Below are 16,159 nucleotides of genomic sequence, written 5' to 3'. Positions count from 1 at the left end.
AACCTGCAAATTTCTGAGTGATTTGATCCTTACAGGTACTAGCGTGGTAGTCATTAATCTTGTAACAAAGACTTCTAAAGTAAATGGATTGAATTGCATTTGATTTGACCTTGTGTTTAATTATTTAAAGGTGTCTACCTGTTGCCACAACTCCATGCCTGTTTGAAAGACTGAGAACACAGCGGTTGCAAATGAGCTTCATGTCATTCAGATATTAAATCTAATATTTTCATTAATTTCCTTTATTAATGAAAATTTTAAAGAAAGTATGAAAGTTGTTGCCTTCCAGTGAGGGATCTGTAGACTGACTTCCAGAAAGAATGTTGTCTACCTAAGGGTGATCCTCAAAATCACCATCACAAAGCCTCCTTTAACTGAAAATTCCCTTTCCTAGGTGCAAGAATTCATGGATTTGTGTAGGCATGGAGGCTTTTCTCAGGTTGTGTCTCACAAGTCAAAATGAGTCCTTTGAATCAGAGACGGAAATAATTTGGAAGATGGTGTGGAATAGAAGTGGAATGTCCCTGAAAGATGCATATTAAGGTCTCAAGTGGCTTTCTGGTAGAGCGACAGCCAGATATATTAAAGTCCTGCAGTGCCAGAGTGACAAATGTATGAATTACTGTAGTGATCGCTGTGTGCAAAAGAAATGGTTGAAACTTTTTGCGAAGTATAAATGGGAAAAATAGTTTTTTGTTACTGATGGGACACTCTGGATGGGATCAGCTGGGCCTCCACTCTGTGAATCGACTGACTGCTTTTTCCTGATCCAGGGTGCTAAAATAATCTGCCACCATTGCAATTAGCTTTCCTAGTCCACAAGCAAAGTTTCAACCATGCCTGAAAAATCATCAGACAGCTAGCCTCCAACTAGCCTGTCTCTATATTTAGACGCTGGCTAAGCTGCTTAACTACAGCAGCTGTGTTGGATGAGAAGAACATAGAGCCGAGTATCCTTTTCATACCAGAGGTACTGCAGTGAGTATTTCTGCACTAAACTGTCTAATGTAAACTTGGCAAAAAAAACCCTAAAGCCAAGTTGCACTGAAGGATAATACCAGACATGGCTTCCCTGGAAGACACGTGTATTATGAAGTAGTTGGAAAAAGATTGTATAAAAATCCCTTCTCAAATGGTTACATCAGTGCTTAGTGTTGTGTTAACTGCATGAGAAGAATATTGATCTCAACGGGCTTTGTTTCAAAGGGCTTTTTGTAGTTGATATTCATGAAGGTCTTGGCTTCTAGAATGATACTTTCTTGTGGAATGCTGAGAAACTGTAGAGAGACATTATTTAAAGAAAAGTGATTTTACTGCCTCATTTTGCTGTAGGCAAATCAAGGTATGAAAGAAGCACGGATTTATTTTTAAAGCTATTGTCATGCCTTATTTCTACAAATACTTCGTCCTAACCTCAAATTAACCCTTTTTTTTGTGGTGTTTTGGATGCCATTTCTGCAATTTTGTAGAGATGGCGTGTCCACAACAATGCTTCCATCTTATCCGGAACTTGCATCATTTACTACTGCTTGTTGGAGAGTGGGTGCCCTGCATACAGACTATGCACGTGTATCTGTCCAAGAGTTCTGGTTATGAAATGTGATAGTTCTGTAACTTACACTGTGTGTTGCGAAGTGTATAACATCTGGGAAGAACATCCAGGATTCAGACTAACTTACTGGAGTTTCCAGTGTTGGTACTCATTCAGTCACCTCTTTAAATCCATAACCATGTATAAACGCATTTGCAATACAGGGCTTTAAAATGTTAAGGAATGGAAACTTGTGTGTGGAATTACCTCACTGCAATATTTCAAGGGCCCAGCCCTAACTTTTACGTATTCTATTTGAATGTGATTCCACTCTCAAAATGATTTTTTTTTTCTTGAGTTGTTGCATTCTTAAATTGTCTTTCTGCTTGGGGTCATTGTAATTGAATTTTCAGTGGTTGAGATTGTTGGGATTTTTTTTTTTTTTTTTTTTTTTTAGGAAACTTATCCCAGTTTTTGAGAACTGGAAGCATCAGTGGTTGAATTTGGGAGTGGGTAATGGGGCTGTTGTATGTAATGGGGCTGTTGTATGAAATGGAAGTGTACAACTAAGTATATATCAAATCCTTTTATTATGGAGTCTCTGATATGTGAGCATATATCTTCTCTGCTCAATGCAAATTACATCTTACACATTTTACCTTTTTTACTTGTTTCCTTTAATTATTCTCACATTCTTTACTGAATATATTTGCAACATTTAGCAACGCAAATAGAAACAGGAGAGAACTGTGATATAACCTTGATAAATTCCATCTTTCAAGAAAATATTTTAATAACTTACTACAGTGGTTCTATTGTGCAGTGAAAGCACATAGGAAATGTCTGTGATTGAGTATGTAAGAATGATACACCTTCTCTTAAGTCTTCTTTGATTTTGTTAGATTTTATTTGCATGTTTTAAAGCAGCAATTTTTTTAAGACTTCGTTAGGTAAGGTCTAGTCTGTATACACAAGTTCTGAATGTTTACAGAAATTCTGAACTATAGCATGATGCTGAGAGGTATGATCAGAGCAGTTGCTCAGAAAAGTTTTGCATCATGAAATCCTGTCCCTGTTAGATCTTCCAGCTGAACATTGCGAGCACGCTTGTGCAGCTTTTCCAGGGCAGAAGAGGCTTGTATGTGCATTTGTTTTGAAATGCCATGTAGCTTCTAACCTAGAATGAGACATCCATTTTAGGTTGGGGGGAGGAGGGGTGCTGCATATCTATAATCAAGGACATTGCTTCAGGGAGTATTTTTGTTTTGTACATGTCACTTTTGCACTTCTAAACTTAATTTAGTGGCTATTAAAATACTTAAATGTTTTTAATAAATTTGTGTGTGATGGTATTTTTTGTAAACAGTTTTGGGTTTGGTACAGTGTTTTTTAAAAAATAAATTCTATATATTATATTACATCTTTTTTTATGGTACTTTTGCAGATAAACACAAATCCACTTCGGATATAATACGAAGTTTTCAGAAGAAAAGCCGGTTTAGGAGCATTGCACCAAAAATGGTACCAAAAGTTTTAACATCTGGAGTGGTTTCTTGTCTTCAGTCACCTTTGCCTGAGAAAAATGCACCGATTTCAGCTGCAGGTTCTAAACCGCTGGTGGTACCAACGCAGAACTATGCTGTCATGCAGGTCACTGGTCACAAGGGGACTCTTTCTCTGTTGGCCTTGCCCTATGTTGCCCCTGCTCTAACGCAGCAAGTCCAGCAGTCAAAAGTGTCCCCTTCTGAAAACCTAAAGCTGCCTATCCCTAGGTACCAATCTGCAAGAAATAAATCACCAGCTGACAAAAAAACAGCACAAATCCCTGTTTTGGGGACACATGACAAGATTCCTACCAAAGCATCACTCTCATCACAGACTTCCTCCATGACTACCTTAAATGAAGACCGTCCTGAAACTCGTTCTAGTTCAGATTCAGCTGAGCAAGTGACGCTAACAGACCGTGACTCAGATGAAATTACAGTTGCAACATCAGTAAATAAAAGCAATTGTGTGGAATCTGGATCTCCTTTAGTGAACAAAACTGGAATTGCTAATGGTAATGTTTCGGGAGCATCTGTAGTTAAAGACTCTTCATCTAAGCCAACAAATACAATTAGTACCATGAAACTAAGTCTGTGTTCTGTGAAGACATCTGAAACCACAAGAGAGACATTCATAACATCTGAGAAAGTAAAGGAAAAACCCACAAATTCTGTTACTATCCTGTCACCGGCAGTTTTTGGCAGTACCATACAGGTTACTCCATCAGCACCAAAAGGAAAACTTCCTATTTTGCCTTACTCAAAGGTGAAAAATTCAGTGTTCTGTAAATCAAAGCAGAATACTAATGTTACAGATATATCCGGTCCTTCAGCGAGATCTGAATGTGGAAAGTTACCAGCTCTGGTGAAAACCTTTCATGTTCCTAGTAAAGCAACCGATAAACGATTAGCTGTATCATTTACACAAGTCTCCAAACAAACCATTCGAGAAAATACCTTCTCTCCATCCAGTAAAGTGGATGTCGACAATCTTAAAAAATTGAACAGTGCAGCCTCTAAAAGAAGAGGCAATAAAAGAAGAGTCCCAGATGATTTATTGACTTTTCAGTCCAAGCGAAGGAAATGCATCATTAATAAGTTTAGAGAAGGAAGAGAGAGGGCGAAAGTTGATCTTCAGCCACCTGAAGACAAAAAAGCAGAGGCAGTGAAAAAATACCGTAGTATTAGACCAAAACCGGTGGTAGTTGTTCAGGCTTTTGCTCCTCTGACATCTGTGGCAATAGTAGAGACACCGTCTCCTGACCGTTTAGACAAAGATGTTTTTTTAAATAGTTCAATGCCCAACAAATTTTTAAGTTACAAGCATAGTGATGCTACATCAGCTAAATCAAGTGATTTAAGTAGAAATGTATGTTCAGCTGCACCTAAGCTGTCACATAAATGTCATGTTTGTAACCATATCTTTCAGTTTAAACACCATCTTCAGGACCATATGAACACACATACAAACAAACGGCTTTACAGCTGTCGAATTTGCCGGAAAGCATATATTCACTCTGGAAGCTTGAGCACACATATGAAACTTCATCACAATGAAGGCAAACCTAAAAGGCTTGTGTGCTGTGAATTTTGTGCTAAAGTTTTTGGCCATGCAAAAGTGTACTTTGGCCACCTAAGAGAAGTGCACAGGGTTGTTATAAGCACAGAGCCCTCTACTAGTGAGCAACAGCTGCAAGATGCTTTAAAGAAGAGAAGCACCAGTATAAAAGAGGCAGAAGAAGCAACAGAGAGGTCAGTGTTTTCACTGTTTCACTTTTATCTGGTGAACTAGATGATCTTGTATATTTTAGCTGTTTCATTCGTTATTACTGACACTTGAATATCCAAAGTAATTTTGCATATGTTCTAGTAATACCCAACATCTTGCCAGTGGAGCTGTTTTGATCAGTTGATTTCTCATGGCTAACACTTTTTCTGCTAATCTACACTGGCTTCTGTCTTCTACCCATTTTGAGTTTTCCCTTGAAGGTAAATGAACCAACTGCAATAGGTGTAAAGCAATTAATATTTCAGTATTAGCTTGCAGTTTGTTTACTCTATTAAATATCATTATCCCATTTCCTTCTCTGGAGTCCTGTGAGCTAATCTGTCTTGTGTGTTGATTACTGCTGCTCTTGTGATCACTTAACCAAGTAGAAAAGTTAACATTTACTGCATATTAAGGTGGATAGAGCATTCTTTTATCTCTGCATTATGATTTTGAAGTGAAATTTCTTACTGCAGTGTAAATGTTGGCTTTTTTATTTGTTCCACTGTGCACTTACTTTCATTGAAGTACACTTCAATAAGCTCAGGGTTTTAACCTGGTGCCTCACTGCGCCACTGAAGTTCAGTTTTACACATTTTGCTTTGCATTGCTCCGCTCTTGGGGCCATCAGTTAGAAATTTTTAAGGTAGCGAACCTAAGAAGCACCAGCACTTGTATTTCAGTCTTTCTAGCCTTCGCACAATGAATCATTCAATTTTATCTATTTTGTTAGGCGATACACTTGATGTTGATAAATATGTGGTCCTTTTCGTAGATATTGTGAGAAGGTTTCCGTGAGGTCTTCCTTTGATTGGCTTAACTTAAACAAGGGACTTGCTAGCTCTTTGTATATCTGCTTCCTTTATGCTGCAGAGCTGTCCTAAATCAGTTAGAGGGGCTGTCCAATTGTAAATTAGGTATTTAAAAATTTTCATTCCTTATGAATTTTAATGAAAAAAAAAGTTTCATTGTTTCCATCTTGGAGTGGGAGGTGGTACATGTGGTTTTGCCTTAAGTTGACCTTAAATCACTCAGTGTAAACAAGTTTGTTTCTATTAGTAGCGTGCTGCATGTAATATTAATTTTCACTTTTCTAGCACAGAGCTAGAAGTATTTGGAATAACCTCACTAGATTGAGAACTTACAAAAACATTCTTAACCTCTTATTAAAGGACTAGTGTTTTTAGAAGATTATTTCTACTAAGGGTAATTTTGGAGATATCTTAAACTCAGCAGTGTTGAATAACATTTGGATTTAGTTGTTTCCTAATCAGCCTTGTTACTATTGATGTAGCAGCAGTGCCTGGTTTTAGTTAAAAGAATGTTTTGTGAATGTTGTCTCTCCTTTCTTAAAAGCACAGAAATTGCCATCTCTATCCTGTGCATTGCTAATACTGAAATAGTTTGTATTTCCTTTCTTTTAACAGAGGAAATAAGTGCAATTTTGAGGACCTATTCCATAACCCAGGAGAAGTGAAATTGCAGATCAAATGTGGTCGATGCCAGTTTGTTGCACAGTCTTTTGGTGAAATGAAGTTTCACTTATTGTGCTCTCATGGAGAAGAGATCCAGGGAAGAGTAAAGGAAGGGGTTTTGCAAGGAAATAGAGGAGCTAAGGGGGAACTGGTCAAACATGCAACTCACTTCTGGAAACAGTGCACCGAGAGAAAACATTTAGCAAAATGCAGTACCCATGAGGAGGACTTTTATACTTTTCCAAAACTGAAAAGACAGATATACTTTCACCATCAAAATAATGTTGATATGTTAAATAAAAGTGGACTAACTCAGTCAGGAAGTGGTGAAGCAGCCAAGGAGATGCAAAATGTAGGATTTGGTACGCCAGGCAAAAAAACAGAAATCTGTTCTAAAGCAGGCTATAACTGCATTTTATGCAAACAGTTATTTGGAAGAAAAGAGGATCTTTGTAATCATTGGCAGAGTTATCATAATTGTGAAGACCCTTCCACTTTATGGACAATTTTTAGTTTGTTATCGAAACAAGGAATTATTGAACTTTCTAATAATGGTGAATATTGAAGCTCGATTATGCAGTGCTATGAAAAACGTCAACTACCTTACCAAATTGTTTCTGGATTTTTTCTGTGTTACTAAACTAACTCAAGAGATATATCACTTCAGAAGTGTGTTCTTTTCTTTTCTTTTCTTTTCTTTTCTTTTCTTTTCTTTTCTTTTCTTTTCTTTTCTTTTCTTTTCTTTTCTTTTCGAGTTATGCTAGCCTTTATTTTGTTAGATATAAAATGTATATACCCAGTATCATTCCAGAGGGGTAAATACAAGCCAATTATGAAACACTGTACTTTAAATTCATGCTTAAGGAAGTTAGCAGCAACAAATACTCAATACTAATGGTTAACATCAACGAAAAGGATTCTCAGGTTAAATTATACTATACACAGAGAAATAAATCAGTTTATATTAAGTAATCTCAATCTTGAATGAAATGACAGATCAGACTAAAAGTCTGTCCCAACTGTGCTTCCAGTTTTTATGCTAAATTTAAATGTATTTCTGTGCAGTTCTCTGAATCATTTGAATGTGCATACATGCAGCCAGCATTTGGGAACTTTGTAATATAGATTATTTAAGAGCTTTTAATTTTGGGGGTTTTTTATTTCATTTGTCCTCAGCCATGTTCATTGATTGCAGGTTTGTTACTGGCAGGTCTTTTAGGTGTTATATTCTGTCCTGGTAACAGCAACGCTCTTTGGATTTTTAAAGTGAAAAATCTGCATATATTTTTTTGCCTGCAGGTCTTTGAGTTGAAGACGAGTTAGTTGCCACCCATGAAGATGGAACCCTCAAAGCTTGACTGCTTTATGGAAAAAAACCCCAAGTTTGTTTCAAAAATAGTAATCTGAGTTGGTTTCTCCTAGGAAGTTTGACACTGCAACAGACTGCATGTTTCACAGTGAACATTTAGCATATTCCTTGCACCTCCTGTGACAGCAGCACTACTGCTGCCAACACTGTTAGCACACTGCCTTTAACACTCTTGGTATATAGCTTTTGTACCTCTGCAGTTGACCCAGTCTGTGGCTTTAAAAGGAATTGTTCCTTCACTTCTGAGTCTGTGGTACAGGTAATGAGGTTTTTTCACTTCTGTTGCTAGATTTACTGTACTAAAGGAATTGCGTGCAGCACCGACATTCTTGTGTCAGGAGCCAGTAATAGTCACCGTACTGGAATGCAAAGCTGTAGCAGCCTGTAATGCAGGAATAGTGTGTGATACGTCTCGTGCTACAAAACAGGCACGGTAAATGGCCATTCCAGCACATCTCCTAGGGGACAAGTGAGTTCTGGCTGTAAGATGACAGAATTCTGGAGCTCAGTTTTGATGGTCATTGAACCATTGGATGTAATTTAAAATTGGTGTTTAGGCTGCGGTTACCTAAAGCCTATGCATCTCAGAATTATGTGGAGAGAAATAATGGAGGCAGCTTGAGAAGTCACTGTATCACTGTTCAGCAGAAGTCAGAGCACAAAGAGCAAACTGAAGAATACACCAATACTGTCTACAGTATGAGCCTAGCATTTCTTCTTCTGGTCAGACTAGTCGAGGGCTTGGAATGATGAAGGAGTCGTTCCCAAAAGGTCCTGGGTAGCTTCTCACTGTTTTGCCAAAATTGTAGTGATAAAAACATGAGAAAAGATCTAAAAATGTTGGGGTTTCTGGATGGGATTCCAGAAGATGTTGCAATATTTTGTATATTTGTAAACAGTAAAGGCAGTTTTGATGAGCTAATCATTTTGAATGTAATTTCTTGTTGTATGATGCTTTGCCCTGGCATTAAGTTGTAAAACTGGAGCCAGGGAAAATAAAGGACAGAAGGAAAATGCTCACAAAATTGTACAGGTGCCTGCTAAGGTGGAAGAATCCCTGTATATTTTAAAAATCTCCTTCCTAATATTTGTTGCTATAAATACATATTTGTGGTTGTTTCTTTGCTTTCATATATTAGTTTGGTATGCTGAACTTTAAAAATACAGCTTGTTCTTACCCTTGGGCGTGGCACACCCATCTTCTGATGCACACAGTATCATTTGGAGGAAAATGTATGTGTATATGGAAAGGAATAGCTAATGTTAAAGTCAGTGTTTCATATGAAAAGGAGACAATATTTAACTTACTAGAATGTTTTTGCATTTAGAAGCACTTCTCCCCCCTCCCCCCACATTGTAATCCTTTAACTTTAAAAATGAAATAGCTTGGTGTTTTCTCTGAAACAGAAATATGAGAATAATCCCTCCTTCACATAGTTATAATATATCAAAGGGAAGTTAATTCCCAGCATAAAGCATATTTAAGAGTTGGGGGAAAAAAACACCCACACATTAGAAAGGTTTGAGCACGTTCATTATTTAGAACAGAGATTAAATCACTTTTCTTGCAATATCGCCTCTTACTTGGTGTAGTTTAAAATGAGTTGAAATGAGTGCAGCTCTGACACAGAGTCCCTCCTGGTCAGGAACAGCACTGATGTTGTCTTTCAAAAAGTATTTGTTAAAAATGGTGATGCATCAAAGCCAGTGATGTCAAGGAGTTGTTGGGTGGTGGTTACCAGGCAAGAAGAGTGAGTCTCCTTCGCTTCATATATAAAAGCAGGGGGAGTTGCAGTGCTGATGGAAGGGGTGAAGGAGGTTTGGGATGAGGGAGGGGGTTGTATTTTTTAAAAAATTGAAATGCTCATGTACCGTCTTTCACTTTCATTGTATTTTTATGCTTCTCTCCCTTTCTCTTGACCAGGCCAAATGGGTAAAGGAGTGTCAGCTTTCAGTAATTTAAAGCCTGAAAACATGTTTCAAAGTATGGGTCTAAGCCACTTCTCAGTGTCCTTGTGAGTGTTTAAAATTAGAAGTTAGAAGCCCTTTTTCCTGAGTGTGAAAGCATTCTTATGTTTCAGGCTATTATGGTAGATTATGAAAGGTTGAGATTTTCTTAAATAGCTTTGCATGAAATACAGATGTGTCTTTTGCTTAAAATATGTTTGGTTTGCACTTCTGTTTGGTTTGGTAACATTTGGAGGTATGAAGTGCTTAGGGACAAGGTTTAAGGGAGTGTTAGGAATGATTGGACTCGATGATCCAGTGGGTCCTTTCCAACCTGGTGATTCTGTGATTCTGTGATTCTATGAATAGAGCCTTATTTACGGCAGCATTAAATAGTACATGTTTGTTGATCAGCGGAAGGGTTGTTATGAATACAGTTTGCTGTTTACCTTGAAGCTGGACAAGTTAACATCTGGTTTTGCACATAAATTATATTTTTAAATTGTTAAAACGAATGTTATTTTTTTTGTAGCTGTAGTTTTGTTCCTCTCTGATTTTTCATTAAATCTCTGTTTCTGCTTCACTGTTCAACTTTAAAGCCGTTCCTCACATGGAAAGTTGTTCCTTCATCATCACACTATAAATAATCAAAGCTGGAGGAGTTCCAGCGCTTCTCTGGCTTGCAGAGTATTGCCCTTCTCCAGCTGCAGAACTACAATTTCCTATGGCTAACTTGACATAGTTGCTGGCAGTAAATATTTTACTTATTTGTTAGAATTCAGTTCTCTGCTGTTTAGCTCTATCAGTTTCTGTCATACCTCATTAGATACTTATTTTATCTACTGTTTACTGAGCTCTTGACTGCCATACTCTGCCATAAGAAGGATGAACAGGTATTTAGAAGAACAGATTTCAACCCTAACTTTGTGCCGATGATGCCGACGTTTGAGAATCACCAGCTTATCTAGGCTCAGCCATGTAGTATATTATATTTCTACAACACATCCACCTACGCGCGCATCTGTTTTGGAAAGAAATGTATACTTCAAATTCAGCTGTCAGTTATTATTATCAAACCTGTACAATGTAGGTTTGTGATTATTATGCATAAAGATTAAAATGCTATTAACTGTAGTAGATTCACTTGTCAAATTCCTTATAGCTCTGAAAAAGGAAAATCTCTCTGTGCCAAGTATGACACAGAAAAAGTATAGTCTCGTGAAGAGAATTCTGATGGCTTAAAAAGGTTGTTCTATTTCAGTGGGTGCTTTTGTATCTAATGTGTCACGTTTAGGTTTTTTTCCACTTATTAAATAATTTTTCTTGGTTAGGAATGCTGAAGAAAACCTGAGCCTACAAGCAAGTTTCAGGAAAAAAAATGTATTTACTTCCTTTTTCCATACAGGCAGATGCATCTATGGAATCAAAATAGTCTGGATGGCCTTACATATACATGCACAGTGTGGGGAAACGTGGAAGATTGGGGCTTTAGTGTATGACTTTATGTGGCTGACCATTCTGCAGTCCTGAAGTAAAAACTGTAAATTTGCATGTAAAAATAACTTGGTTTTCAGACTTGAGTGAATTCCTCGTACCTTATTAGCAAACCTTGAAGAAATCCTAAAAAAAAAAGACAATTGCATACTTCTCGTGTTTTGTTTAAGTTTTATTGATGTAGTAGTACCAGGAGCATTCTAAAATGTGATAGGTCTGGTGCTGTCGAGAGAAGCTTTCTCTCTTCCATTTTTTTTTGCATTTTATTGACTATTCCATGGAAGCTTAAGAATCATTAATTCTGCTCCTGACAAATCCAGAAACATTATTCTGATGTTATTTTGCAGAAATTTCCTATTTAATCTAGAATAACAGATGAAATCAGTGAAAAGAAAATTCTATTGGAAAAAAATACCCAAGCAAGCTCTCCCATGTGGATTTCTCTGCACAGTTACGCCACTGTAGATGAAATTTATAGATGGTAGGTCTGCTGGTAGGAACAGTTTGGTTTTATCCATGGTTATTTAGAGTGGCCGGGGAAGTAAGAATTAAAATATGTCCATACCTTCTCTTTGACTTGAATTTTGTTATACTTCTTCTGTTGTGCCAGTCCAGATCATGGTCCAAGGCATGTAGATACTCAAATGCTTTCTAGAGGACTTGGAGCATAATTCGGTGGAGGAAGGGGGAGGAAATACGCAAAGGAAGTTGTGACAATGAAAGTTGGCACAACGTATTGAGTGTGAGCTCAAGCTTCAGTATAATTAGCCTTTGATCTGTATATGTGGAAGTGTCCTGTAGCCTTAATCTGAACTGCCTTCCACCCACCGAGGTTACATGGTTCCAGAGTCTGCTTCTGTTAGAGGTGCGCCAGTCTGGAGCATCCTTGGCTTCCCTGGGCATAAGTCTTTCCAAATGGTGTAGCTGATTTTGTGAATGTCCTCTTTTTGTGTCTCAGTTAAATGTTTTTAGTTAGATGAGCCACATCCTGGCTGTAGAAACCAGTTGCTGCCAGACTTAAAATATGGTCTTTCAGTTTTATGAGGAAAGCATCTTTTAGCTTTAGTCCATAGAAGTGAAATCAGACGCTGCATCAGGACTTAGTGAAATCGGAAAATGGCTCACTGAGTTTCCTGCAGATACAACACTGATAAGTAGTAGGAAAAAAATGGGATTGGTTGCTATAAGAAAAGCTGCTAAATGGGATTTGGGGTCTTTATGTGCCATTGGAAAAGACTAGAATGTTCTATCACCTACTTAGTAGCTGGGAAGTTCCACGGAAGTGTCTAATCCAGATCTGGTGGTATAAAGCAGCAATTTGGAGACACTGTAACTCAGATTTCCACTCCCCCTTTTCTTTTCTCTTTTTGCTTTTTCTGTTTATTTTCCTAGCCACCCTACCTTTCTGTATCCTCTGTGAGCTGTTCTGGCTGAACACAACTTAAAAATGTCTGATTCTTTGAAGTCAGCATTGTACCTGGCATCTTTGCTGCTAGCCAAAAACCTGGGGTTCAATAGTCATGAATGCTGTTTCACAGACTATTTCATGAAAACCTTGGTTGCAAAGGACCCCGGAGGTCAGCGGCGCCAACTGCCTGCCCAAAGCAGGGCTTAGCACCAGCTGGGGAGCAGAGCGGTGCGTGGTGTTTATGAAACTATTTCTGTTGCTGTTCCCACTGGTGCACCTCCAGTGGTGGAGTTGCGAGCATAAACAAAGCTTCACTGCGGTAGCTGGTACCTCAAGCACGGTCATAAGCAATTCTGTGACATTTATAAAGCACAAAACTTGGGACAAAATATTCCCTACACCAACAAATAAAAGTTACAGTTTCAGCTGATGATCTTTAGTAGTGAGACCTCCTTTTGGCACAACCCCTGCCCTGGTTTAGTAGTCCGTGGCCAAACCTCTTGTCCACCTGCGCAAAGAAGCTTAATTTGACTACTCTGCTTTTTCTGTGACTTAGCTTTTCACATGCAAAGAAGATACTGGTTTTTTTCTACTGTTGATTTAGGACAAAAGTAAAACATTTTATTTCTCGTATGCTGATTAATTGTGTACAGCTCCAGGTTTAATCTGGCTTTTGAACATACGGCCGATCAAGGAGATCAATATACCTTTCTTTTCCTAGAAGCAATAAATGAGACTGTGAGGGAGGAAAGCAGTAAATATCCCTGTGACCGTACCTTTGAAGCAGTGCATTTGCTTTTAATTTCTTCATGTTTTTAGTTAAAAGCTTTTATTAATTTTAACTGAAGTAAATACACTGCTATAGTTTGCTATTCAAATAAATCCTTTTACAGCCCTGAGTCCTTGGAGTTTGAATCCTCTCCAGCCATTTTCTGCTATCTGCCAATTCCTTGTTAAATGCAAACCTGACGCTCTTGCCAATAAATCCACCTTCATGCCATTTAAAGTCATCTGCCTCCTTTCCTCTGGTGCTAATCAAAGTTTGCGAGAAGACATTTTTTAAAGGAAACTGGCTCAATAATTTGGGTCATTTAAATGACACAAGTTAATTAAAAGCAGTTGCAACAAACTGTAAAATAGAGAATTAGTACAGATTGTTTAAAAGCTTAATTATTTTTTTCTCTTTTTTGAATAGTTGAAGAGGAAGTTCTCTAGGGATGATTTTTTTTTTTAATGCTGTTTTCTGTGCTACTTTCCTAGTCCACTTTTAGCATCTCCCAAGTACAGCACAGCAGAGCCCAGCCATGCTTTGTAAGTCCTGTTAAAACTCGAAGCACTATTTTCTTTTTACTTTCGTAAGACAGCTGGGCTGATAAATGGAGGGGATACCGGCTCTTCAGGAGACAAGACACTGTCTGCACAAGTTAATAGTCTCATGTCTTTAAAGAGCAGCATTTCCAGTGTCTTTATGCATGTGTGCATGTACAATCACACACAAGATTATAAAAGGATTAAGTCTGTGCAACATTTTAAACTTGTATGTTAGTGTCACACTGCATACAGTTTATTCCAGTTATTTTTCTTTTATTAAAAACTGTAACAGTGTCATTATATTACTGATATATCTATGGCTGATCTGAATCCCGAGATGCACAGTGGCCACCCGAGTTCTTCCAGGAAATTGAATTAGTTGTTGAATTGTTGGAATTTCTTTTAAAAAACGTGCTACTCTTGCTGGTTAACACCACATGTAGGATGAAAACAATATTTCTGAGGGTGATTTATTGGTCCAGCAGAGAAGTCTGACGTGAAACCTTTCCACTGGGATTTGCTTACATTAGGAAGCAATGCAGGTGGCAGTCTATTTCAACACGGAATGGATTTTCCCCCCCTTTCTTTCTGATAAATGAAGTGCTTATGTAAGGTGAGAGATTGAAAAAAAATGAGACGCCTGAAGCCCTTAGAGGATCCGTCTGAAAGCTCCACATGTGGGCGGAGGAGCGCGGGGTAAATCTGATGTGGTTTCTGTAGCTGCTCACCTCAAGCACAATGGAAGATTCCTGGCTGCACCTTGGACAACCTTCCAGGGGACCCTGCGCAACGAAAACCCCTCACTGCAGCCAAGAGGTCACGTTTAGAAACATTCAGTATCGTGCAGTGCAAGAGGGTATTTTGACACCAAGCATTTCTTCTGTCATATGATAATAAACCGTCCCCGTATCTTCATGGCAGGCATCCTTTATTCTTTGAGCTTTTGTCTTGTGTTTTTATTTTGTGCATAATAGATAGTATCTGGGTTTGAATTATTGCTCAACAAATTGTCTGTTCTGAAGCTTTATTGTATGTGAGACCGCTCCCTTTTGCTGCTGCTACTACGTATCATCTTTCTCCCAAATGATTCATTTGATGTAGTTTAATGACAAATATTTGATAGTTTTTACTGTTAAGTATATGGTAAATCTCCTAACGGTGTCATATTCTTAAATTATTGCAGTGCTTGATTAAATTAGCCCTTTTAAAGGGGATCCAGGTTCGCTAATAGTGTTCCGTGCAATGCGCATCTCTAGAGAAAACTGAGATCTGGTTTTTATAGTCGGAACCAATTAGGCTCATCCTTTTCCCTCCCCTTCTCTGCAGTGTTCAGATGAATTACATTTTTTGGGCACAGTTCAAGCAGACTGTCAGGTCTCCAGGGCGCTCTCCCTCCTGGGCTCTGCATTCCCACTGTCACCCGTGAAAAGTAATTCCCCTTTTGCAGTTGTGTCCAAGGAAAGAAAGATGATAAATCCACAAGTTGGGTTTAAAAGGGAAAAAGTGCATTATTGTTTACTCAGCACCAAATAAGGTTTTGTTCTAGGGGATACGACTGTTGTGAGGCATGGGGAACCATTTTTATCTACTCCCAAGTAACTAATGATAGGATGAGAGGAAATGGACTCAACTTGTGCCATGGGAGCTTTAGATTGGATATTAGGAAAAATCTCTTTACTGAAAGTGGTGAAGCATTGGAACAGGCTGCCCAGGGAAGTGGTGGAGTCACCGTCCCTGGAGGTGTTAAAAAAATGTGTGGATGTGGCACTTTGAGATGTGGTTTAATTGGGCTGATGGTTGGACTTCGTGATCTTAGAGGTCTTTTCCAGCCTTGATGATTACATGATTCAGGCTTAAAGCTTTCTATCTCATGAAGTTAGGATTCATGCCCTCTTAAAAGAAAATATCAGGGGTTGTTCTCGGTCGCAATCTTAGGAGCACCTGGAACGTGGCAGTGGTTTTGAAAAACACCAGGCTAGGAAAAAAAAAAAAAAAAAAGGATAAATGAGTGAACTGTAAACGCAGTGTAATGAAACCTTGAGAAAAAATCAACAAAAAATCCCCAACACACACAGGCTATCTAAGTGTAAATAATCTCTTTCAGATATAATTCATGGTACCGTAGACTTGCTGATGAAACTGCAATATAATTAACACCTACTTTTGAACCAGAAGGAAACAATAGGTCTTTTAGATTTAGAGGACTGAGAAGAGAAGTTCTCCCAGTGAGAGGGGAGGGGAGGGGTGGAGGCATGATGTTCATCACTTGGAATCATTGCTTAGTTCTCTATGCAGCATTAGTTTGCAATATT

At 38.2% G+C, this 16,159-nt stretch overlaps 1 protein-coding gene across 13 annotated transcripts in view; it reads left to right on the top strand.

The window, feature by feature from the left end:
• The window catches only part of ZNF438 (zinc finger protein 438), a 60,755-nt gene extending 44,959 nt beyond the window's left edge, over nucleotides 1-15,796 (top strand). For 10 of the 13 annotated variants that reach the window (XM_054060748.1, XM_054060750.1, XM_054060740.1 and 7 more), the window contains 2 exons: nucleotides 2,976-4,827; nucleotides 6,271-15,795. In XM_054060748.1, the coding sequence (XP_053916723.1) occupies nucleotides 2,976-4,827; nucleotides 6,271-6,883 (2,465 nt within the window). In that variant the 3' untranslated portion in view covers nucleotides 6,884-15,795. Of the gene's footprint in view, nucleotides 1-2,975; nucleotides 4,828-6,270 lie in introns of all 13 variants that reach the window. The other 3 variants (XM_054060752.1, XM_054060753.1, XM_054060751.1) reach the window with 2 other exon arrangements.
• The last annotated feature ends 363 nt before the right edge of the window (nucleotides 15,797-16,159 follow it).

This window comes from Cuculus canorus, chromosome 2 (genome assembly GCF_017976375.1).
Source record: "Cuculus canorus isolate bCucCan1 chromosome 2, bCucCan1.pri, whole genome shotgun sequence".
NCBI classification, from domain to species: Eukaryota; Metazoa; Chordata; class Aves; order Cuculiformes; family Cuculidae; genus Cuculus; species Cuculus canorus.
This window is presented reverse-complemented; position numbering and strand designations above follow the sequence as displayed.